At 39.2% G+C, this 25,487-nt stretch overlaps 1 protein-coding gene across 1 annotated transcript in view; it reads right to left on the bottom strand.

Annotated features, from left to right (window-relative positions):
* LOC149800386 (von Willebrand factor D and EGF domain-containing protein-like) overlaps window positions 1-25,487 on the bottom strand; it is a 121,664-nt gene that overhangs the window by 17,868 nt on the left and 78,309 nt on the right. Inside the window, exons 9-13 of the mRNA XM_089958411.1 lie at window positions 24,558-24,950; window positions 20,243-20,325; window positions 15,488-15,554; window positions 12,175-12,372; window positions 11,315-11,526 (exon numbers count right to left, since the gene is read on the bottom strand). Coding sequence (XP_089814537.1) covers window positions 11,315-11,526; window positions 12,175-12,372; window positions 15,488-15,554; window positions 20,243-20,325; window positions 24,558-24,950 — 953 coding nt within the window. The remainder of the gene's footprint in view (window positions 1-11,314; window positions 11,527-12,174; window positions 12,373-15,487; window positions 15,555-20,242; window positions 20,326-24,557; window positions 24,951-25,487) is intronic.

Here is a 25,487-nt window from a genome sequence, read left to right as displayed (position 1 = left end):
TTGGTCACAGGTCTTTTTATACTGGAACGCGTCGCCACTGATTGTCTTTACGTTTTATCAGTTTGAGGACAGGCATGACACGTCGTGCAGGGGTACGTAACGGACTAAATCGAGCCAGTTCTTGTTTGGACAAATCCAGTAAACTTTGTAACATGCCCGATCTTTCTTGGACTTTGATTTTGGGAGAAGGTACTTTGTGAGCAGCAGCCACTGCCGCTAAATTGGAAGGTCCTGCCACTGGGGAAGTTCTTTTGGGGGTCATCAACGGAGAAGTTCTTGGTGTGATCAACGTCTCCAAGTACTCTTCAGTTCCTGGTGACATCAACGGAGAAGTGGACAAACGTGAGGCTGCCGGAGACGCTGTGGCAGGTCGTGGCTTGCGAGTGTAAGGTTGCGTCCTGGCCGAAGTGCCTCTCTTGCGACTAGTTTTCTTCTTCTGTGGACTTTTCTTTTTCTGGGGACTTTTTCTCTGTTTCTTTTTATGAGGGCTTCTTTTCTTTTTCCGGGGTGATGGTGGTGGTGTCTGGTAAGAGGAGGGTCCTGCCACTGGAGAAGTTATTCTTCTTGGGGACCTGGTCTTTTTCTTTTTCTTCTTGGGGCTTCGTTGGACTTTTGTCTTGGGGATAACTTTGGGGGCATTAGGATCCCATCTTAAGAGTGAGCGAATGATGACCCCTCCTAAAGTACCGCTCCCTCCAGGTTTCAAAATGATTTGTTTTTTGGTTTGAGTGTCGATGCGGGGATCGGCCAGTTGGACCAAAGCAACTTTGTTTCGATCGAAAAAGCGTTGGGTTTGATGAGGAATCTGAATGATTCCTTGGAGTATTTGACGTGCCGTCACCGTGAACCATCGTAAGACTTCTTTGAGACTAGCTTCTAAGACACGAGCTCGTGTTTGTGGATCTTTTTCTCGACTGATGCCATACAAGGCACGAATCAATTTGACGGGAAGATGCGACTGAAGGGACGTCATGTTCACACTGTGTGAGACAGACGAAAAAGGGTCTGAGTTTTTTATAGATTTTTTTTCATGGGGAGTGAAATGAAGTCGAGGACGGAGACGTGTACAGGACAGGCCCTCCGTCTTGGCACCAGTGGTGAAACAAGTGGGTACGAAATCGCAAATCCTCGGGGGTTGTAGGTTTCAAATCGACGAGTAAATAGGCGTGTGGCGTTTGAGTGGCATCGTCGTACGCCTGAGTCAGCCAAGGCGTTCCTAACTGTTTGGCTAAGACTTGCACTTGCGATTTATCTCGAGGGCTTTTAAACAAGACCACGTAATGCGCATTGAGACTGATGGTGCGATGGGCTTTACTTTGTTGAAACAAATTTTGGGTGATGTAAACGACACTGGCATTACGGTGATGCCCTTTGCGCGTGAACCACAATTTAATTTCTTCTTCGTCTTCTCCTAACATGTCGTCGAAAATGACCAAATGGGTTAGACGGGAGTCAGAGACGATGCCGTCGTCTTCTTTAGGAATGCCTTCCACAAACACGATGGAATCGCCTTGACTTTCTCGCAAGAGGCTGTACGCCGATTGCCACTCTTTGTAACACCACACGATCCGTTGAGGGGGTCGATCGATCAAATGATGTTTATGTTCGATCAAACGTTTGACGAATTCGGTTTTGCCTGAACCGCTAGGTCCAGCAATGAGCATGTTAAAGGGATGGCGAAGATACAAAGCCTCCCAACTGGCACGATCTAAGTGTTCGTCGATGACTTTGACAGTAGAGGAAGAGGGAGCAGAGACAGCAGAGGTAGCCATGGTGTGAGAAATGTCACTTGTGACACGAAAAAACAAACAAGACAAGAGTTTATATACTTTTTTCAGAACACGTTTATTGAATGTTTCAAATATGAACACGAAAGACAAAAATACATACAACCCAAATAGTGATGTACAGGAATAAAAAACACATCAAAACAATCAAAGTGGAATATAAAGAAGTGTCTGTACAACATGTTTTGGGTAACGAAGATGTCCTAGGGACAGTGTGTAATGTTCTTACAGTCTCTACATGAGGTATTGTCACGCAAGTGTCCTCCCGGAATGACCTTTCAGGCCTGTCCACGACAGTCCTGTCCTGAAGCGAGTGGTTGTTCTCGGTGACGGGTTCTTCTGGCACCGTCACTAACACAGGTTGAAAAGTAACTTTTTTCCTTGAACAACTCTCGTGCATACTGGGCCACTTCTTGGGCCCAAGCCTCAAAACCCCCCTTTTTCCAATCACGAACATCTGTCCAATGGGGGTGTAAGTCACAAGCTACACACACATCGTCATACACGTCTTGGGTCGCTAAAAGTTGACGAATCTTTTTTTCCTGTTGAGGTCGAGAAGTATCCAGATGAAAACGCAAGGCTTTGAGCAAAAGGAGTTTTTCGTGACCATTTAAGGCCATGGAGGTGGTAAGTACTGATCGTAAAGAGTCCACAAAGAATCGGCTGGTAAACGAAATCCCAGGAAACAAGTCACTAAGACACACACCACTTGTCGTCCCAAATTGAATGGATACAATTCTTGTAATAATTGATGGTAATGATCCACGGTTTGAATATGGTCATTGAGTTCCTTCCACGGAATCTGTTGGATTACATACGACATAAGTCGTGGCATAGCAGCCTGTTTTTATAGTCTCTTTGTTTCGAAAAGAATACACGTACTTTCTAGCCAGTGATCTTCGTTCTCCAGTTGGGAATGTAAATCTTGCATACTGTAACCGAAACGTCAGAGTTCGTTTAGAAGTTTCCTCTTCCGCTAAGTAGATTCCACGTAACAAATGTTGGTAATCCTTTACCTCGTCTTCCTCAATGGGTTGCTCTAGGTGAATCTCGAAGTAACCAAAATGATCAACACGTGAATCATCGGGGGCCTGGAAGTATTGAACAAGGTCTGACCACTGAAACAATTTCTGACGAATCAGTTCTCTTATACCATTCAGGTACCAGTGGTTAAAAATCTGGTGACGTAACGGATGCAGTTGTTCTTTACGTTTCACTTGTATTTTCACCAGCTCTCGGTAAATGCGTTCTCTCAACTCCACAGGCAAAGCACGAATGTTCTCTAGCAAAGTATCCATGAATAGGTCATACTAAATCCTCTTTGGTCTGACACAAGAAATGTACTCTTTGCACAAACATGGTTTCACTTCAGTGTCGAATTTAAATCGTTGAGTCACTAATCTACACATTACAATTCGTTCAGAAGTTTCCTCTTTCACCAAGTTGACATTGTGTTCAAGATGTTGGTAATTCGTTAACCCTTCCTCTGGAATTCGATGCAGTACGTTTACAATGATGTAACTACAATCGTTCATACCAAACCAATCCTTTTTAAAACCAGAGGATCGTTGATCAATGTCTGTCCGATGGAACACTTTCAATTGAATCAATCCTTGTATAGCCTTCAGGTACCAGTGGTTCAAACACCGGTGACGTAACGGATGCAATTGTTCTTTACGTTTCACTTGTATTTTGACTAGTTCTCGATAAATGCGTTCTCTCAACTCCACAGGCAAAGCACGAATGTTCTCTTGTAAAGTATCCATGAACAGATTATTATGGTAAAAAGTTACTTCAATGTCTCGGTCCCACTAAAGGTAAGTAATGACAATTCGGTGACCATCGAGCATGTTCAACGTAGGCCGAATCTTGCGGTTCCCAGTGGTGAAGTGACACACCGCAACTGAAGCACTTGACTTTATCTCCTTCGCCCAAGTAGAAAAATCCGGCTCTGGCTAATTCTTCGGGGGTCGGTCCTCCCAGATACTTTGGCCATTTTCCTTTGAACGATTGAAGACGATTTTCAAAGTCGCAGTATTCCGACAAACGCACAGGGAACGAATATTCGTTTTTCACAGGTTCGTTTCGATAAGGGTTGGGTGACAGGAACAGGAGTTTGCTCAGGGCTGGATGACATCCGTAGGGGGGTAGACGTGAAGGTGAACATTCCCCTTTAAACCCGGTAAAATGTCTAAGAGGACGAGCGGCATCGCTTTCGCATCCCTCAGGTTTGACACGCACAGCATCACTTTCCATGACAGGGGCAGTGAGAACAAAGTTCCCATGATGCTTTACGGCATCGCTCAGGTCACAACGTACAGCATCGGTCCCATCGCAAGGCTCACAATCGCACTCGTCTGCAAACTCCGTTACGCAATTACAATGGTAACCACATGGACAATCGCAGTTTCCTTCCGGACATTTTCCGTCGCAATGCATGGGTCTTATCCATCCAGTATTAGTCACACTAGAGGAAGATACAACTTTTTTACAATCCCCAAACTGAAACGATGTCTTTTTCAAAGTATTCATCTTGTTCGCTCGGTCTTGGTAGTCACAATGAACTATCGATCTTGACCATAGCCCCCTTTTTATACTAGTCTCAATGCAGTCTCCAGCTTGTACATCTTTCCTTTTTTACGTTTTTAATGTCTTGTTTCGGAAGGTACCGTCTCTAAGGTACCGTCAACATTGTACCGTAGTGTAATGGGTGGAAAGGCCATAGAAAGGTAAGGGCAGTGCGGAGACCATCGAGTATGTTCCAGAATAGCTGAATCTTTATAGATACATAGATCCATTCGTAACTTCAGTCCGCAAGCGAAACACTGTACCTCGTATCCCAATCCTGACTCAGGTCCCAAGTAGACAAATCCTGTTCTAGCTAAAACATGCGAAGAAGGTAATCCTTCCCTATCCGTAGGCCATTTCTGAAACGTGTCCAATCGACGGGCACAATCACAATAGTCAGGTAAGAAGACTGGAAAATGGTAGGGTTTGAACTTGGAGTTCTCATCGGGTTTCTCACTCGATTCTTGCTGTGGCGAAGTCATCTTTCTGGTGGGTGGCTATCCTCTTACAACCAATGTTTTATACCAACGTGTCCATACGGTAAGGTGAAATGATTGGGAAGTCGCACTCGCTTCTGGTATACAATTTGATAAACTTTTTCCAAAGGTCGACTGACGATGTGGTGAGTGGGTAAACGTACAATCTTGTTCGGTTGGTGAGTGGTCACTTTAAAGTTTCCATCCTCTCCCGATTGCAAGGCTTCTTTCAATACCCCAAAGTTGACCACTCGACTGGTACGATAATTCAGAGTCAGTCCTTTCACTTTGCACGTCGTGTGCACTTCTCCTTGTTTGTCACGGTATTCGTAGCCGTAATTTTTGGGACCACCACTGACGAAACTTAGAATCTTGTCGTCGGGATGCTCGTCTGTCCAGTCTCCTTCGATGTCAGGGTGATGTTGAATCGGGTGATGGATGTAAATGCAACTGTCCGTGTCAAAGTACAGGACGCGTTCTTCTAACAGTTCTAAAGCTTCGTACAATTTTAAGCGAGCATGGGCTGTCACGTAAGCCGCAATGATGACATTTCCAAAAGGGTCGTCTTGTACAAAGTCCAGATCTTCTTCGTAATTGACCAAGATCAAATTCTCTCGAACGACGTCCACGTGTTTCATGTATTTGGTTTTGTCGTGAATCATCTGGAAGTAGCGGGAAGGTTCTGTCAAATATTCCGTCTTGGGTAAACACGGTCGTTGTGCCATTTTACCCCACAAGCAATTTAACATCACTTTGGCAAACGATCGCCTGCCTTCGTTTTTCTCGATGTGGTCTAAAGTGATGCCTTCTTGTTCGTAGTATTTCTCTTTGAATTGTATTTGGTCTTCGGGAGTGTGACACCAGGAAGGATAGCCGCTGGCTTCTTGCTTCAGTTTCAAAAAGGCATCCACGTAGTCTGCGAAAATGCCTTTCTGCGTGGGGTCACCCTTGCAGTACTGTTGTGTCTTGGGAAAGTGGCAAATTTCGTACACTTCTAACAGTTGGTATCCCATGTCCAGAGCTTTGAACAATTCTACGCTGACCCAAGTTCCCGTCAAGGCCCGTTCTTCCTGGCTGTGATGGCAAGGTTGGTCTTGGTTGCACGTTTCGGCACAAGTACGGCACAAGGGAAACATCAGTTTGCCTTGACAATGGTGAGGTAAGACGGGATGGTATAGGTTCGTGGGAGGCAAAACTTTGCACTTGATCAAGCCTTCGTATTGTCGAATGTTTTTCAGGTCGATGTGTTCCGTCAGCAATTGCGGGTGCCCTACAGGAAAGCGACAATATTTGCACACGTAGGGATACAGCGAACACACGTCCAAGTATTTGATTTCTTCTCCTTTCTCTTCGTCGGCTTGGTACAGCAAACAGGTGGCATTGGTCCTTCCTCCGTACAAACTATCCCTCGGGTTCAGCGGGTCCATGAACTGGTAACTTTCCACGAGGCGTTTAAACTCGGGATCGGTTTTCATACGGTGATCGTACTCGTGTTCCCACATTTCCACCACTTGGTATCCTTGCTGTTCTAACTTTAGGCGTCGCTGACAAGTGTCCTGGTACAAGTCTTCCATGGTTCGTTGCAAAAACTGATTTTTAGTGCCACGGTCAGGATAACAGACGGGACATCCGTGAAATAAGCAACCGTTAAACTCGTACACGATCTTGGGGTTTTCTAAGTCCCAGCCATCGACCGAATACGTTCCGATGGTCTTTTCGCCTCCTCCGTTGCGGGCATGCTGAATCCACTTGTCTTCCTTGTCGCACAAGTAATGTAACCAGCGTAGGGCTTTGACCGAGTATTGACGTTTGACAAAGTGGGTCGTTTGAGGACTGATGACAGCCACGGTGTTTTCAGGCATGAATCGTTGTCGATACACTAAGGAACACGCTTTGGCAATGGTGCAAGCTTCTTTCAAAGGATCGACCCCTCCGTGTTCCATGAACAGTTCTCGAAATTTTCCACAGCAACGCCGTAAAATGTCCACGTCGGAACGACAATACTTTAGCATTTCTTCCTGAAAGTCAAAAGGGTCCGAGGCGTGAATCTGGTACCAAGCGTAGAAAGCTTCTCGTTGTTCGGTACGCATGTTGTCGGGGTCGTAATAGTGAGCCTCTGGTAAATGGGGTAGAACGGCATGTTGGTTGGCTTCCGTATTGAAAAAGTGTGGAAAGTACCCTTTAGCCATTTCTGTCATTCCAAACGTTTTAGGCATTCGACTCAAAGGCATGGCCAAATAGCTCATCGAATCTTTAAACTGTACTTGTCCCACTTGCATGAAAATGATTTTGGCTCCGTTCAAAGTGACTTTAGGACGTTCGGTGCCTTGTTCCGTATAGTATCTGAGAAGAAACTGTCCATCGTATCCGGAGAAATTGTGAGCCATCACCGTGGCATGGCGATGACAATCTCGGTAACGTTCGATGTCCTCTTTGCTCCATGTCTTGTCGACGGGGTCTAAGACCCATTGGGCAAAATCGGCTAACGTGTTCGGTCCCCGAAAGATTTTTTCACGCCCTCCAGGAATCTTGCTGCAGTGAGGGCAATGACTGAAGATAGGTTCTTGAATGCACTTCTCGCACGCTCGATGAGCCACGCAGAAATTAGGAATGTGAATGCCGGTTTCTTGCATGCATTCGAAATCGAAAAAGATGAAATTGCCTTTCTTCTTGTGACCGTCCTCTTTCTCTGGTGGGGGTTGGTATTTTTGCACGTAACATTGGTGTTCCAAGTCCACGATGTGGTGACAAATGTGACATTTTTTCTTTCCTGAACATACGTGTGCCTTGGTATTATTGGTACGTATGACTTGTTCACACGTAGAGCACAATCTCAGCAGTTGACAAGCGCATTTCTTCTGTGAACCTTGCGTTTTCAGATGTTGTTGGTAACAGGTAGGGCTGACAAACGTGCGCAGACAAGTTGAACAAGGCACTGGTTCTTCGCTCAGACAGGGTGAAGAGGCCAAACATCCTGTGCATTTCAATCCACAATGCTTGTGTTGCTCTCGATTGTTATAACCATGGTCACATTTCTCACAGTAATAACCGTATTTCAGGAATCCGGTGATACTGGTAATGGTATCGAAATGTTCATCGTGATGATAAAGATGAATGTATTTTCCGTCCTTAAAGTCTTGGCCTCGAAACAACAGAGGTCCGCGTACTTCTTGAGGGTGCACTTTCAAGGTGTAGCGTGGAGCTAGGGTATCTTGCAATTTTTGCATCTCAGGAATGCCACAGAGTGTGTCTTTGGACAGTCCGGCTTGTTGTAACAGGAGTTCTGCTTCATTTTGTTGTTTGGCTCGATCGGATCGTTGAATAGTTTTCCAGGTTCTTTTCCATTCTACCGTGTCGTTCTTGTTGGCATAGGTTCGTCCCACCACGATGGCACGGGCTAAACACATCTGGTCATGAGAGTTGTTAATTCGGACGAGACTCTTTTTGGTGTTGCGAAGGTCGTCCACCAATAACATCTTTTTGCGTCCTGTCCCTTGAGGAGGAGAGACGTGGGTCATGTCCAGTGTGGCTTTACCATCGGTGATGTCAAACTGATCATTAGATTGTTGTACGTGTTGAATCTTGTCCATGACTTTGGAAGCAGTTAATTCTGCAGGGGTGCTAAACTCGATCCAAACAGGGGATTTCAAACCGTCGTGTTGTATGGAAAGTCTCAAACGATCGTCTTCTTTGGGTTGACATTGTCGCTTGAGTGCAGTGAGCAAAGAATCCCACACCTCAGTGATGAACACTTCTGCTTTCTCTAACGGCACTTCAGCCTTGAAATCTTTAAACTTCACCGTGTATTTGTAAGCCGTGGTTCTAAATTTTCTAGAGGAGCGCTTTTCCGTCTCTCGAATGGAATAGTACTTTTCAGGGTTGACAAAGGGTGGTGAACTTGGTTTAGAGGGTTCGGATTCTGGTTCACTCATGTCCTCTTCAAAATCACTGGCATGAATTTGTGCCAAGATTTCAGCCCTGGTACGAGGCGATAGATCACGTTTCTGCCTCTTACTTTCTTCTTCTTCTTTCTTCTCGAATGAATGGGATCGTTTCATCTTGAAAGCAAAAAGTCAAATGACTCAAGTTCAAACACCATAAACTACTTTATAGTCATAGCAGACCAGCGTATATAAAAGGGTGTGTGTCTTGTCCTTTCACTATTCATTTCACTCTCAAGCCGAGCACAACGATGGAAGAGACTGACCAGATGGAACGTTTCGTCAGAGCTTTGCGAGGGGTCATTAGAAAATTCTCTTCAGACCAGCCTACGGACTACTCTCCTTCCTTTAGAGATAAAAGTCAAGATACTTGCTATATCTGTCAGAAGAAAGGGCATTGGTCTTCAGAGTGTCCAGACGGTCAAAAAAGAAAAAAAACAGGGGATAAAAAAGACAAAAGTCAAGATACCTGTTATTATTGTAAAGAAAAAGGACATTGGTCTCCAGATTGCCCAAAAAAGAAACAAGAGGAGTCAGAAGAAAAGAGGAATTCTTCAGAAGAAGAGAGGGATTCTTCAGAGGAAGAGAGGGATTCTTCTGAGGAAGAAAGAAGAAAGGTGAAGAAAAAGAAACAGGAGAAAAAAAGAAGAAGGGAAGAAAGCGAGGAGGAAGAAGAAGAGGAAAAGAGTGTGACGGTGAAGAAATTCAAAAAACAGAGAGACTAAACAAGGAGAAAAGAAGAGATCAATGAACTTTTTATTAAAGTGTTGTGTTGTGAATTGTGAATTGGATTGTAAAAAATGGAAAAAAGAATAAATGAATGATATAAGGTAAGAGTCTTTGAGTTTTGATTTTAAAATAAGAAGCTACACTCACGCACTCATACACAGACACGTAATATAAGGGTAAAATGGGTGAGTTTTTTTGAGTTATTGGCAAATTGAAATTGTATTTCTTTTCGAGAAATGTGGGTGGCCCTGAAAAGGGCCTTTTTTTCTTTATGGTGCAGGGGTAAGTTTAAGCAATCAATTTTAACTGCCTTAAGCCTTTGCCACGGCCAAGGCCTACTTCTGGACTGCGTAATGATGATAATGATTGGGTTGAAATCACTAAGGGTGGTACGGTAGGCTTAGTCACAGGGTTGACATGTTTGGCTCGGGAAGGTCGTATTCTCTTCGGTCGTGATAAAGAAGTCTGATACATTTGTTTCAGACTTCTTAACTCAGCTAAAATGTCCAACAGTACCGTGACCGTTTGATTTTCACCCTCTTGTTTCTTTGCTGCTACTTCTTCTTGCTGTTGTTTTTTTCTTACCTCTTCTTCTTGTTGCTGTTGCTGTAGGAGAAAAGCCTGTTCCGCTTCCTTTTGTCGTTGTATAAATTTCTCCAATTCTTCTTTCTGTCTCTGTCTAAAATTCTCCACTTGCGGTAATGAAGAAGGTAACGAAGGTTCCGGAACAAATTCTTGCGAGGAGAGAAAATCCACAAAATCCCAATTCACCTCTTCTGAAAGTAAGTCCGGGTTCCCTTGGGCGGTCTCCCCTGCTGGTGCACCCCACTGGATCGTTTTCTGAGTTTCCGTCATGTTGAATCACTATCGCATAGATTGACTGCACACAAGCGCTAGCGAATCTATATTGACTACGTGACGTCACAGACTGCTCTCTTCGGATTGGATGTGGGCTGACTGAATTCTGTAACGCGTGTTCGGATTGGTGAATGAACTCAATCCGTTTCAATCCTTTCTGTCCCTATAAATAAGCGCAGTTCACTGCATTGATTCACCTATTCTCGGAGCCTCAACATGTGGACCGACGTTGAATCTTCAACCCTTGTGTCAACAATGATGTTCAGGACGGACATGCTCATGTATGTCCGATCCAAGTGGACCGTTGTCTACAGGACCAACAGCAGTCTGTGGATAAGAAGAGTCTATATAGAGAGACAAGGTTGCCTCAAGAGGACTCTGATGTATGGCCCTGCTGTAAGACGAAGTTTGAGGAAAAGAAGATGTCGCAAATGCCCTCTATGTTAAGGGCATATTAACATAAACCAAAGGCCCTTTTCAGGGCCAGCCATATTTCTCGAAAAGAGATAGCCTTTGAATTGCCTACCCCTTTTTTAAAAAAATTTTTTTAAAATTTAAAAAAAAAAAAATCCCATGTTAAATTCCCCTTGTCCCTAAACAAGCCCAAACTCTATTCCCCATGTTAAATTCCCCTTGTCGGTAAAGTGCCCTACGATTTTTCGCCATGTTAATTCCCCTTGTCGGTAAAGTGTCCCACGATTTTTCTCCATGTTAAATTTCCATTGTCGGTAAAGTGTCCCCCTTCACTACTCATACTCTATATTTGTTTGATTAAAAAGCTGTGATAAGTTTAATACTTATTATAACATAAAAATTTATATCACCTGAGGAAAAATAGGCAAACGCAATTTATTTTTAATTGTAATCCTGTTCGTCAGTATTGACATTACCTCCAAGAGGGTATATGATTTAGCTTTTTGATTAACAAATAGTGGAAATAATACAAGACACCCACGTCCACGAATCTCTAAACTCGACTTCATTCCCTGCGAAGTTCCCCGAAGGCATGGTAAAATCATCAACAATGTTATCGTTTAATAGACCACATAATCCTTCTGTTTTTCCAACGTCCTTAACAGATGGTGCAATATCTATATTTAGGCTTGAGAAGGGACCGGGCCAGTTCTCAATGTTTACAACAACCGTCGTTCCCAAAGGCATATGGACCTATAATGTAGAATGCGTAATTAGTTTTAATTAATACTTAATAAGAAACGAGGAATTATGTTTTTATTCCTGTTGCAGAGTTTCAATTTCGCATTTTGTATGACGCGTTCTTTTTGCAACACATGTCAGTTAAAATTTTGACGTGACAAATAATATGTATAAAAAAACAATATTTACCTTTTTTCTTATCAAATAAAATCTTTCCTACACAAACAATAGCACAAGGGTTAGAAACATATTCTAGTTACTTATTTGTCACACGTGGCTTTAACAGCAAAAAATGCAAATGCAAACGCAGAAACTAATGCAGGATACTTACTCTCACATGTATCGCTTTCCAAGGAATTACTAATCTATGTTGTTCTTTTTTAATAATTTTTGCAAAGGCGTTACGAATCAATACTGCGATACAAGACCAATTTTGGCTCGATATGCTTTATTTTCTACCAGTTCACATTTGGAACTCATTCAGATATATTCTCCAGATTACACAACCGAACCTATATACCTGTACTAAACAATATGACTTGGTTTCGACTTCAAAAGTTCATTTGACTTATATCAAAATCCGAAAATATATCAGAAATGTTTCAATACACATATAAAGTAAAACAAGATTATTTTGCAAGAAGAATACACATACAATACCTCATATTTATATTCATGTATTTTCCTGACATCCATTAGCTTTTCCTTACAGGAGGCATGCCTGATAAAACTTGGACTTTTGCACACATCGATGATAAATAACTCACCACCTGCTCGGATGGAAACTGCACATGCACATGTGATATCATACGGCACCCAATAAGGGCTTTTGTAACATAGGTAAGTTTTCATCTGAACCTGTAAAAACATGTATTGATATTTTGTTTCTGAAAGAATGCAACATATATTTGTTAAGGATTGTTCATTAACTTCAACGTATCCAAACTGGTGCGTGATATCATATAGATTAAACAACCTAGGAAATAAATATTGAAGAATAATGATCGGGATTAGTTTGTATGCCATTATTGATTTCCAGAGCCCTTTTTGTCTTTTGTCATTCCAACATAATACATTTTGCCCTTGCACTTTTGATTTTATTAAATAATTGTGTTATAATTGTTTTCTCATTTCGTTTCACACGTAATTGCCCATACTAACTAATGACACTCTTTAAACCTTGTACCTCTGCGTTTTTATATATCTGAGTAATGTGCGCTGGAGTGTAATGTCACTAAGCCATTAACTGCAAAAAGTCTGGACAATTATTCCCAGTCTGATCTTCCTTCGTTAATGCTTATCCCTAGCTTCATTAATGAATAACCTGGAAATGCCCTCAAATGAATGTGGGATAAAGGAATCAGAAGTCATCGTTGCTGTTTGAATTATCAAAAGTAAGGTACATGCATTGAATATCTATTCTAAAAGTAAAATTTGTGATTAGAGTTGATGATAAATATTAATACCATTTTTATGACTAATTAATGATCGAAATATTTGCAAAGGTAGCTGTGTTAAGAGCATTAGCATTTGCTTTAACTATTTTTATAGTTATCACTGTTATGGTTGTTATAATAATAATAATAATAATAATAATAATAATAATAATAATAATAATGATAATAATAATAATAATAATAATAATAATAATAATAATAATAATGCAATTTTTATTCTTAATATTGTTAACGTCATCTACATCACTCTTTTGTTCTTCACGTTTTCATTTTTCCTTTGCTTCGATTGTTGAGACGCGGTTGTTCACGGCAATTATTTGATAGGTAACATATGAGTACAAAATAAAAATCACGTAGTTCAATAATTAGAGTATATAGGCAATAAAATGCACTTTACCGATGAAAGTTATATATATATATATATATATATATATATATATATATATATATATATATATATGAATGTGTGTCTATGTGTGTGTTTTTAAAGACAGGCAACACTCTAGATATAACAGCGAGAGAGAGAGAGAGAGAGAGAGAGAGAGAGAAACGCAAAATACTACTGATATCGTCTTGTTATACGAGCGTCGGAATCATTATTGTTCCGTTCTATTATGTACAAACTGTGCGTAATCTTCCCAGTATATATATATATATATATATATATATATATATATATATATATATATATATATATATATATATATATATACATACATACTTTGATTTGATTGCCTCATCACTGGAGAGTTTAGGAGAAAGGGAGAAAGTTATACAGTTTGAAAGTTGAGGAACTATTCACTCAAACACACACATATATACACAACAGGTAAAAGTGAACAATCGCTTTATTGCTAGGAGAAGTTGATATTAATGAAGAGGATGATGTGTTTCTTTTGATGACTCTAACAACGAATATCTTGATGATAGGAGTCAGGATGCTCTTAATGGCGAGGAAATTAAAGACCGCAGCAGATACGATTTGGGGAAAGGAGGGGGAGTCAATACTCTAAAAACCCTGAGACCTTGAACATTGCGTTTATCACAGCAATAAAGTTATTTCTGTCTAACCTCATCTCGTTTTGAATTTTCGACAGAGTAAAAATGACAAACGTCATATTTTACATGAGCAAGTATTCTAGTATTCTCTTACTTAGCTCTTTCCAAGAGTCTAACGTTTTGCAAGAAGGGATAATGAAGACTTTTAGGATGCATGTAAACCAAATTGACTTCTAACTTGAGACATTGCTGCCTAGTGAAACAACCTAGACAATGAACATTTCCGTCTTTGGCCTGAAAAGATTGATTGCAATACGCACCATGCGCCCTTTTTTACTTTGTAAAATAGAAATATGAATCAGATCTACAAATGTAATTGGAAACGTATTAGTTTACCTCAAATATTTTAAAATATTTCTTTTCGAATAGTTTATTCTAGAAAATTAATTCAAATAACTTGGGCTTAACGGCATAACATCTTTCATCCATAAGACCGCTTGTCTGCAAAATTTCGCACACACACCCCAGAGCCCTCAGGCCCTTTTGCTATTCTAAGTATCAGTATATTCCCTAAAATATCATTACTAAGCTAATTTATTCAAAGGTATTATCTAAGTTTTGGAAGAAGAATAATTTTGGAATTTATAATGTTTTTATACATACTTCCTCATATGGTAAAGCAATTGGCAATGCAATGGTAAATGTCACGATAGCAACTTCACCGTTTTAACTACTCGGACAGATTTCGTTACATGGCTGGCAATGCATTTAAGTAGGAATCGATATAGTCTATTTAAAATATGATATAATCCAAAATTTGAACTCTTTAACCATAATGGTGTTTGTCTTAAAACTTTATCTTCATCAAAGGAAATACTAGTTGAAAATATATGAATGTGACAAACTTTAGTAATACGCTAATCATCTAAGCTTCTTTCATGTTCCTTTTGTAATCAATATGGCAGGGAAAATATTCTTAACAATTAAATAGCATATACGTATCTTCTACAGTGCCTGCATGTGGGTTCGAATTTTATTTCCGCAAAATGAAACTACTTTGCTTGGATTAAAAGGTTGGTATTTATATTTATTATATATAGCACGTAAGTACAACGCAATACAGTATTAGATAAATAGGCACGCACGCTTTTGTACTTGCTTGCTAGCAACAAAAACCTACCCCCTCCCCCCAAACAAACAAAAAATCCGAAAGGCAACCACACAGAGAAAGCGCATTAACACATGAAATTAAAATCCTCACTGGAGAACAAACTGTTTGTTCTAAGAAATGGGCATACTCTATGTAATATCAAGATCTATGTCTTCGAATTGTGTTTTTGCATATACTGCATTTCGTTCGGAGACCGGGTGATGAATATATATGTTTATTTGCCTCCCTTATAACAATAGTCATAGCAAAATTGATATACACGGTCGCTCTTTAAACTGTTTATATATAGAATTCATTTGTGATTCGTATCATCAAAGAGTACAGTCATATATTTCTATGAACTTACCTCCTGCTGGAAGGTTTTGTGTTTATAGAGGACAAATTCGCCGGGTACGTTTTGGTTTTCGTAGTATCTAAAAAATATTGCAAATTATTTCATTCTTTAGTATGTATTTATATGCCATTTGTTCAGATAAGCAATGCTTTTGATACTGTAAGTTTGTTAAACGCAATATTCTTGGAGATACAAAGACAATTATGTGAAGATGCCGCATACAATTTTAAACGTCTTTCATTTGAATTTAGTTTTAAAGAGTTTATGATATGCAGCGTGCTACGTACGTAGGGTTATACTTGCGTTAGGGTTTGAGGCAGTCAACATAATAGAGAACTAAATAAAATCCAACAATACCTAATTATATACTGAAGTCCATAAAAATAATCATGCATCCTAGAGGGGAAGTAGTATATATGGTAGACTCCTTTCATGTCACATGACTTTACTCCACGGCAAACACCCATGTGCCTTGATAAACGTTCCTGAACGACAAAGACGCGGTCCGAAGTTTAGTTGTTGCCTTCCTCGACCGTTTACTCGATTTTTACGGCATGCCATACAATTATTTGATTTATTTCTGTCCCATGGTTTCGTAATTGTTCGCGGAATCGATAGAAGATATTCATTTAGGTGAACGCAATTTGAGCTCGACCGAGTTGATTGTTTTATCTTATCAATGACCAGCGAGTACAGTTTATCAATAGAATTGAAACAGCTTTTGCGGCAGCAAGAATATCGAAACATAAACATAATCGATTGTAATCGTAACGAAATTAATTTGCCAACACCACCAGTTACACCAGTTGCTATCAATATATCTCCGATAACAATTCCGATTTGCCTATCTGAGATAGTCCAGAGAGTCTTGAGTATAGCAAAACACAAGCTGCCGAGAGTCTACAAATAGTATCTACGACAACACTCATCCATAAGAGCTTCCAGTAGTATAACTGCTTTCTCAGGTAATATTTATGTCTCAAGACATTGTGCATTCTGGGCTACTGGCACCAGATTCACTCAAAACTACACTGATTATGTCTTTAGTTTGTGTCGTGTATGATTGTTTTGATTTTTGCCAAATAACTGTTACGCGGACGTGTTCGTATATTTTAACTAAGAATTTTATCGCGGTGGATCAGTAGATGAATTCTACTTCATTGGTGTACGAATTTCATCTGCATTTTTTGCACGTCGAACGGTGAGATAGCTTTTAGTTACCTGGATTTCCACATAATAATCCGTCTTTGTCGTTCAGTTGCGCACCCATTAAATCCACCATGTATAGAATCAACGACTCAACGCTGTGGTGCAAGTCCGTGCCTCTCAAAATACAGAAGATGTTGTGGCGTTGCTATACACGTGACCCAATGAAAATTCCATACTTGTTGAGGGATCTAAGTTTTGGATGCCGGTTTCCCATCTGTTAGCGATCGTCGACGCCTATTAATTCATGAAGAACGAAATATTTGACTTTTTAACGCAAGCAAATCAAAATTTTTCATTGAACGCTTTGCTTGTGTACACTTGTGGAATGATTATTTGGACATCAAAGCGCGCACGAATTGTTGATCCATGAGAGTTGGTGTCGGATTGCAAATCAGTCTCATTAATGCATGAAGCAGTTTCCCTTGGTCATAGCAGCGTTGAGCCATTAAATTACATACACGACCGACGTGAGATCTGTAAGTGCAATTCAGTCAAGTAAAAACGGATTTTCCACCCCAACCGCCTGCGTTAGAATGAGTAGGAAACCAAATGATCCGGTACCTGTACGCCACTTGGGGCAAAAAAGTGGACAACGTCGTGCTAATGAACTTGTTTGGTGAGTTGATGCATTCACAATCTCAAACCTGACAACCACCGCACTACCATTTCGTCACTGGTGGACGAACGAGCGGTGAAGCCTCCTAGTAGAGCATTTCTGCGAAAAGAATTGCAAGTCATTTCCACGAATACTGAGTTAATCTCAAATTCTGTTTTGGTATCTGCACCAGCACGTAGGAAATCAGTCGTGATTGCATAAGTAAAAATCCTTATCTTGGTGTGCAGCGGGGACTAACGTATTTTGGTACAAATATATTCGACCGTGCGAAGTTTATACATTGCACTGTACCTACCATTGCATTGTTACTCGAAAGCTAGGTCTGCAACAATAAAGCTTTAGGGAACATCGGAGTGTGTGTGATTTGAAGCTCGTCCGGGTACTCCAGGTGGACTTGGAAATGGTACCCAATGTCAGTGTTACTCTCCTACTAGATGATATATTTTCCAATTGGTGGCAACCGAGTTTCAGAAAATTTCATAGAATAGACCGTGTACCCGTAGGTGAGCAAGCTAAACCTGGAACATGAAAGTGCCGCCATCGACGTGTGATTGATTGAAGTGATCGTGGCCTCACGCAGGATGGTTTTTGACTTGTTTGCAGAGACAGCAATAGAGACACTGCAGCAAGTCAATGAGCTGCAGTTGGCGCTATGGAAACGGCGTGCCAATGTCATTGAACTACCTATATGCATGATACTTAATATTCTTTAATAATTTTCGATGGTTGGCGTATTTTCAGACGGATCATATCCTCTGATTTTGACAGCTTATAGAGTATAAGTGTATTCTTCAGTGGATCACATTTATTCCTGGGACCAATAGCCGTAAACACCTTTCACCTGTGATGGTAATTTAAAAAATCGAGACATTGTCTGCTAAACAAATGATTCAAACAGGGGGCCGAAAACGAGAATAACCATGTAATAGATTTTTCTTTCTCAAAGAGAGTTTTCTTGAAGCTGGCATTTGGACAAAACACTGCATGCTGGCCAGAATAAAGTATTTAAAGTATTTCACCAAATCGTAAATGACAATCTCTTGTACAAAGATATCCGATGCTTTCAAACGTCTTGCACTGCTTGCAGATTGACTCCATATCTTCTGTATCTTTGTCTATAAATCTATTTTCTGTTATAGAAATCATGATATTGTATATGGCGTCCATGATCAACTGTGATTAGAAATATCGTACCTTAGTGATGTTTCACTAAATTGAATGCTGTAAATATCTCTCATAAATTTGTGCTGAACGATAATCATGTAGATTTTCTCTCTCTTCGCCCTCGTTAATATCTCCGCCGTCGCCACTGTCATCGCTGTCTTGCTTGATTATTTCACTGCCTTCACTGAGTGTGAAACTGTCTTCAAGGTCGTCAACGGCTCTCGATCGCTGCGTCTAATTATATATTGTCAACTTATTGACTTTTGCTTTCCTACATCATACAAAGCTTGCTGAGCTTTGCTATATTCTTCGGGGAGTTTCCGTCGTGCTTGCTCGAAAGGGTTTTCAGCCAACATGGTTAATTTATTAAAGTGTTTCAAATAAGTATTTGAATAATATTACAGTATACTTGAGCCATAATGACAAAAAGATATGATTCTTGCAGGCTAAACAGTGATTTCTGTGCCAGAACAAACACATCACTGAGCGAGCAATTTACATCTCACATCGGCTAGGGACGTGAATTCTTTCAAGATGCTGAGCTTGTCAAACACTATAGTTTCCGATTATATATTACTCTATGCGATTGTTTAATGTAATATTCTTCCACAAAACTGTCGCCGCAAATGCTGTACTTGTCGTTAGCATTTCTTTCATAATTAACGACACGCTGCTGTATTAAGCTGTTACACACTAAATTCTTCGAGTCAAGAAACGTGATTTAATTATTGTCCATTAACGCATTATAAATCTGCATCCAGGAATGAGCCCTAGGGTGTCACATGACATCCTGGCAATTTCAGAGGCATCTTCTCAAGGAACTATGCGTGTCGCTAGGATCCGTTATTCACACTGACAGCTCATTTTTTTTATTCGACTTTCATGTTGTGTGCATCTCAATCTTTGGTCGACGTTTCCTCAGTGAACAAAATAATTTAATTTTCCGTGAGCGTGATTCAACGAACAGCTGATATTATTTGCAAGCAGGATTGACTGTTTTTTTACATTACTCTGTTTCCTATATCAGTACTAAACTTATCAGAGGCGCCTATTGAGTTTTCTCGCGCAATGCCAACGACGGGAGATCATATTGAGCTACTCTACATCGGACCCGTTGGTTTTTAGCCCACGGGTATTTATCGCTGCACAGGTGCGTTTGTCACGGGGTAATATTGCTGGTTAACCCAATATTGGAAAAATATATCTCAAACCCCAATATCGCATTATTGGGAATTACGTGTTAACATATGGATTCAAATCATTTACAGCTTCATTTCTAAGGAAAAAATATTTTCTTTATAGAGCAGAAGCATTGAATGCCAAGCACCTGTTATATCTTATACCTTTTTCTCAGCTTGGTACTTTACAAATATAATTCCAGGATGAGGTATTGGCGGACTTTCAGGAAAATGTAGGAGATAACTGAATGCTGAGTTTGTTTTTCCACAGGATGATTTATAAACAAAATTCTTATTGATCCAAATATTTCACTTGCATTTAAAAATAAGGAAACACATGTATATCATCATACAAAACTACAAAGAAAAATTTGGAATTAATTAAAACTGAGCGAAACACTTATGCATCAAATAACATTTTCATTTATTACTCAACGAATAACAAACAATTAATTAGACAACCAGTTCGCATATCATTAATTAACCTCACACTTTATAAGCGTAACTATTTATCAATTGTGTGTTGATAATCCGATTTATCCATCTATCTGATGCGAACCAAAATGCTAAATAATTTCTGGCCAAGTCATTCACACTTACCTTTGATCAAATGTCATCATATGGGGATCTAAATGCGAATAACAAGTTTTTCGCACCCAACTAGCTTCAGCTACGACTTGCACCTGTACAAAAAAATTAGTATGCATCTGTCAGTTTTATTTAAGTGGTATTAGATTTATGTGAAACTTAGTTTGTCCATTGTAAACTTAATTAGTCGTATGGGGAGTATTTGCAGAATTATATACGTTAGAAACTTAACATAGGTTTTTCCATGTTCATTCCATCGAGTAGACATATAGCATTTTGGGTATGGTGTACATGGAAGCACATCAGTATGCACTTCAATAACACCATCAATGGAATATATTTTAAATACGATCTTAAAACTAAACCTCATTATTCATACAGAATGATTGGACTTGCATGTCAAGCATGCCATTTTTAAATGCTGGAAGTGTTTATTCGTTTGCGTTTTGTGACTTAACATGCACAACTAGTTACATTAAACACTTTGATGTCTAACCAAAACTTTGAAAATGTCTTGATATCATGACGCAAAAGGTCAAGCTTAATCATTTGGTGATATAATGCCAAAAATAATTTTAGTTACGGAATCATGTTGTCCGAATGTATAAAGGGTCTTATGACCTTACTGTCAGCGTGTATAAAGGGTCTTATGACCTTACTGTCAGCGTGTATAAAGGGTCTTATGACCTTACTGTCAGCGTGTATAAAGGGTCTTATGACCTTGCTGTCAGCGTGTATAAAGGGTCTTATGACCTTACTGTCAGCGTGTATAAAGGGTCTTATGACCTTACTGTCAGCGTGTATAAAGGGTCTTATGACCTTACTGTCAGCGTGTATAAAGGGTCTTATGACCTTACTGTCAGCGTGTATAAAGGGTCTTATGACCTTACTGTCAGCGTGTATAAAGGGTCTTATGACCTTACTGTCAGCGTGTATAAAGGGTCTTATGACCTTACTGTCCGAATGTACAAAGGGTCTTATGACCTTACTGTCAGCGTGTATAAAGGGTCTTATGACCTTACTGTCAGCGTGTATAAAGGGTCTTATGACCTTACTGTCAGCGTGTATAAAGGGTCTTATGACCTTACTGTCAGCGTGTATAAAGGGTCTTATGACCTTACTGTCCGAATGTACAAAGGGTCTTATGACCTTACTGTCAGCGTGTATAAAGGGTCTTATGACCTTACTGTCCGAATGTACAAAGGGTCTTATGACCTTACTGTCAGCGTGTATAAAGGGTCTTATGACCTTACTGTCAGCGTGTATAAAGGGTCTTATGACCTTACTGTCAGCGTGTATAAAGGGTCTTATGACCTTACTGTCAGCGTGTATAAAGGGTCTTATGACCTTACTGTCAGCGTGTATAAAGGGTCTTATGACCTTACTGTCAGCGTGTATAAAGGGTCTTATGACCTTACTGTCAGCGTGTATAAAGGGTCTTATGACCTTACTGTCAGCGTGTATAAAGGGTCTTATGACCTTACTGTCAGCGTGTACAAAGGGTCTTATGACCTTACTGTCAGCGTGTACAAAGGGTCTTATGACCTTACTGTCAGCGTGTATAAAGGGTCTTATGACCTTACTGTCAGCGTGTATAAAGGGTCTTATGACCTTACTGTCAGCGTGTAAAGAATTATTTTTTAGGATTTTAATAGCAATGGACGTGCCGAGACTTACATTACATAGTTTGGTTATAGTAAATTCGTAAAGATCTTAATGCTTATAAATGTACTTTATTCATTTGATATGTAACTTCGTAATAATGCTTTAATTACATTCTACATGCTATGATTAATTTAAGATGAAGTATAGATATAAGTCCTGAAAGTGGTAATTTGACAATATAACGACAAAAAACTATATATGTATGTATATAATGAGCCTCCAAGAACACTCGAAATGTATGAGAAGAATGGCACTTGACATTGTCCAAAAGCGCTGCTAACGGCACATGCATTCTTTGAACTGTCTAACATTTGTGGAGAAGAAATAAAGAAAGCAATTAATTAGGTTGTTAAATGCTATCTAGAAAAATATATTGCTCATACACTTTTTTGGATTATTAGAAAATAAATATAGGAAAATGAATCGGACACAATTAAATATTTTGCTAATGATTAGCACATCCCCTAAATAATTGACACTTTCTGTCTCGCAGAAAGTAAGACTATGGAGAGGAGGGTAAATAAAACACCCAGCTATAAGAGCTGTAAATGTTGTTAATTTTAGAACATTTCATTTATTTTTCTTCTTTATGGGTGGGGTAACAAAATGATCAAAATTTTTATTTGTAGGTATTCACTGTCATACTGACCTACCTGTGACTCGCATATTATACATTATTCAGCGAATAGTATGGTCAGATCAAACATATAAGAAAATGTAATTGATAGAAAGTAATATTCAACATTATCAATGTAAACAGCTCTTACAAATATAAATATAAAAAAAAACACAAATAGGATTAATTAATTAATATTATTAAATTACGAATGCTTCGGAAGTAGGGCTCATTTCATATACTAATTTCTAAGGATTTTTAGCAATGTTTTTCGCATGATCCTTTACACTAATTAACATTTTGTACTCACACAGTCTTTCCGTCTCTTAACTTCACACGTTTAGATTCTACACTCCAGTGTATTGATTTTTAACATAAAAATGTAGATACTATTTTCGGCATTTTTCTCGGCTTCGTCTGTCTTTAAATTACTGCCAAGGTTGAAGGTAAGCGAGCATTCACTATGTGAAAGTTGTTTTAAGCCAGGATGCAGTTTTAAATGAGAATCTTCCACTTGTAGTACTCGAAACAGCTGTCAAGAAAACTATATAACTGTTGAGGTTGTAGGATAATATGGCACATTTAGTTGGTCTAGCCTTTGTGACCACTGTTTACAGTTATGATATGCAGGAAAACAATGACTTTGCGTCAATTCATTTCCGATCGAATCTTTACAATCTATATGCAAATGGTAGATGTGACCTTAATGATATTCATGAAAAATAGACGGACAGTACTTCATTATACTGAGTATAGGGATCTATGTTTGAAAATGAATTTATAAATCTTGTAAAACGCAAATTCCATTTAAAGATAGTTTACATGCAATGACGAAAGCTGACAAAGTATTAATAACTTTTGACACTAAGCTTAAATTGTCAACAAGACATTTTGTTTAAAGAAAACACAGGCCACTATGTCCGACTTTCAATTGCCATGGATTATGCTCTTGTTTGATTCACGCTACGTTTCTTGATAGTACAATGCATAAAGCTGCCAGCAATGGTAGTGAGAAAAAGCTTACCCTTTTGTTAAAACTTGACTGTATACGACTCAAAGGAAACCATCTCCGCTACAGATGTCAAACAGAAACATTTACATTGTAAAGGATATCAATTTTCCGCTGGTCTATTTACAGCACTGGAAACAACGTAGCAAACTTACATTTCTTCTGGTCATTCTGTCCGATAATAAGGTCACCTGTGTTTCTAATTAAGTGAATGGCATAGGGTTAAGCGAAACCGTTTAAAAATATTCTTATGGAACGAATATATTGCGATACATTTATTTCAGTATGCTATTTTTGTTTTGAAATGGACTACAGCAAGGCCTTTATCTTCTTACGTTTTTCTGACAAGTATTAAACACAAATTGATATGTTCGAAACATGATTACGTTGTTGTAAACGACATAGACACTAAATTGTTCACTTCCCAAAACGGTTGATTGAGCCGTAATGTTTGTTGGTAGTGTGGACGTGTATTTATTCTTAGCCTTTCTGCAACTTAATACCTGTAACGTTTGTCGTTTCCTACTGTAAGTTTTTACAGAATTATATTGAGGCCTTATAAAAGGTCTCCTCCTAAAATGCATCGAATTTTGACGTAAACAATAAAACATGCAAGCAACAAAACTAATTACGCCGACAAATTTAATCTACACTGACGTTTCCTTGTGTCCTTCATCATATGTCTCTCTGGACTGTAATACGAGTCTTTCTTGCTTTCACCACGGGTGCATTTCTAATGCACTGATATCTAATATTAAGAGCTGATGATAACATTTTTTTATGATTCTGATCTGACTGACTCGAAGTGAGGTTCTCCATACAAGTAATATACTTTTGCTTAAAAACAGCTCTTTAAAAATCGAAGGTGAACGAGTATGCTATATTTCGTTAGGAGGGAGGCAGAAGAATTCCCTTTTATACTCAAATTACAGCAACGATTCACTGTTTTAGCCATCAACTACCTGCTATTAAAGAGTTAAATATAACTTGAGTATTATCTTTTCTTTTCGTTTTCAGTTGTTTTTATTTCAACCTACCGTTATATCTCCTATGTAATTGTTTTGCATGATTCGATTTGTTGTGCCACTTTCTTCTGTCATCAAAGAGAGAACAAACACATTTCTGTCAACATTAAAGTCATTGCTATCCTGTGTGGTTATGGTGATATTTGCTAGGCCTGTGTGGAATATGCCAGTGTTAATGTCATTGAAGGAATATCCGCGAATACTTGTCCCGCAGTTATTGCTACCAACAACTGAAATGCTACTTCCTGAGCAGTTGTATGAATCAAGTGCGTCCGACATATGAATCGCCAAACCACACTCAAGGCTGTGCACAGTGGACGAATCTCCGCACCCAAAAGGTACTGTAGATTGTACCTGTACCACACCAACACTTCCCTGCATGATTCTGATAGAAGGTGTAAGTATCTGAATTTAAAATAAATAAAGGCAGCTTAGAATATTTTCTGGAGAGATAATATCAACGTTCCTTCAAACTATTTATAATGCAAATTGTAAATAGGCACAATATAAAAAGAAAAGATTCTTCGGATTTATTATAGAACAGTTGTATGGATTCTTATGCATTGTGATCAGATTGATATTACAATAAACATGACATTCTAGGATATTCGGTACTTTGTGATTCGTCATGTCACATATGTTAAATCGGACGAATGTGTAATACTGGTTTTATTCAAAATAAAGTGCTATTTTCCTTATTGTCTCTAATAGTTTGCATGAACACTAACATTATATTCTACAAACGACAATACTACTACTACTACTACCACTACCACTACTAACAATAACAGCAATCGTGCTAATAATAACAACAAGAATGACTTATGGTAATGATGACAACTAATGCGTGGCTAATATTCTTTATATCGGTACATGTTTAATATTAGGATCATTACCAATAGAAGAAATGACATTGTGTTTACCATGTTCTTTATTATAAAT

Source organism: Sinohyriopsis cumingii, chromosome 5, assembly GCF_028554795.1.
Source record: "Sinohyriopsis cumingii isolate HCF-2022 chromosome 5, ASM2855479v2, whole genome shotgun sequence".
In the NCBI taxonomy this organism is placed as follows: Eukaryota; Metazoa; Mollusca; class Bivalvia; order Unionida; family Unionidae; genus Sinohyriopsis; species Sinohyriopsis cumingii.
This window is presented reverse-complemented; position numbering and strand designations above follow the sequence as displayed.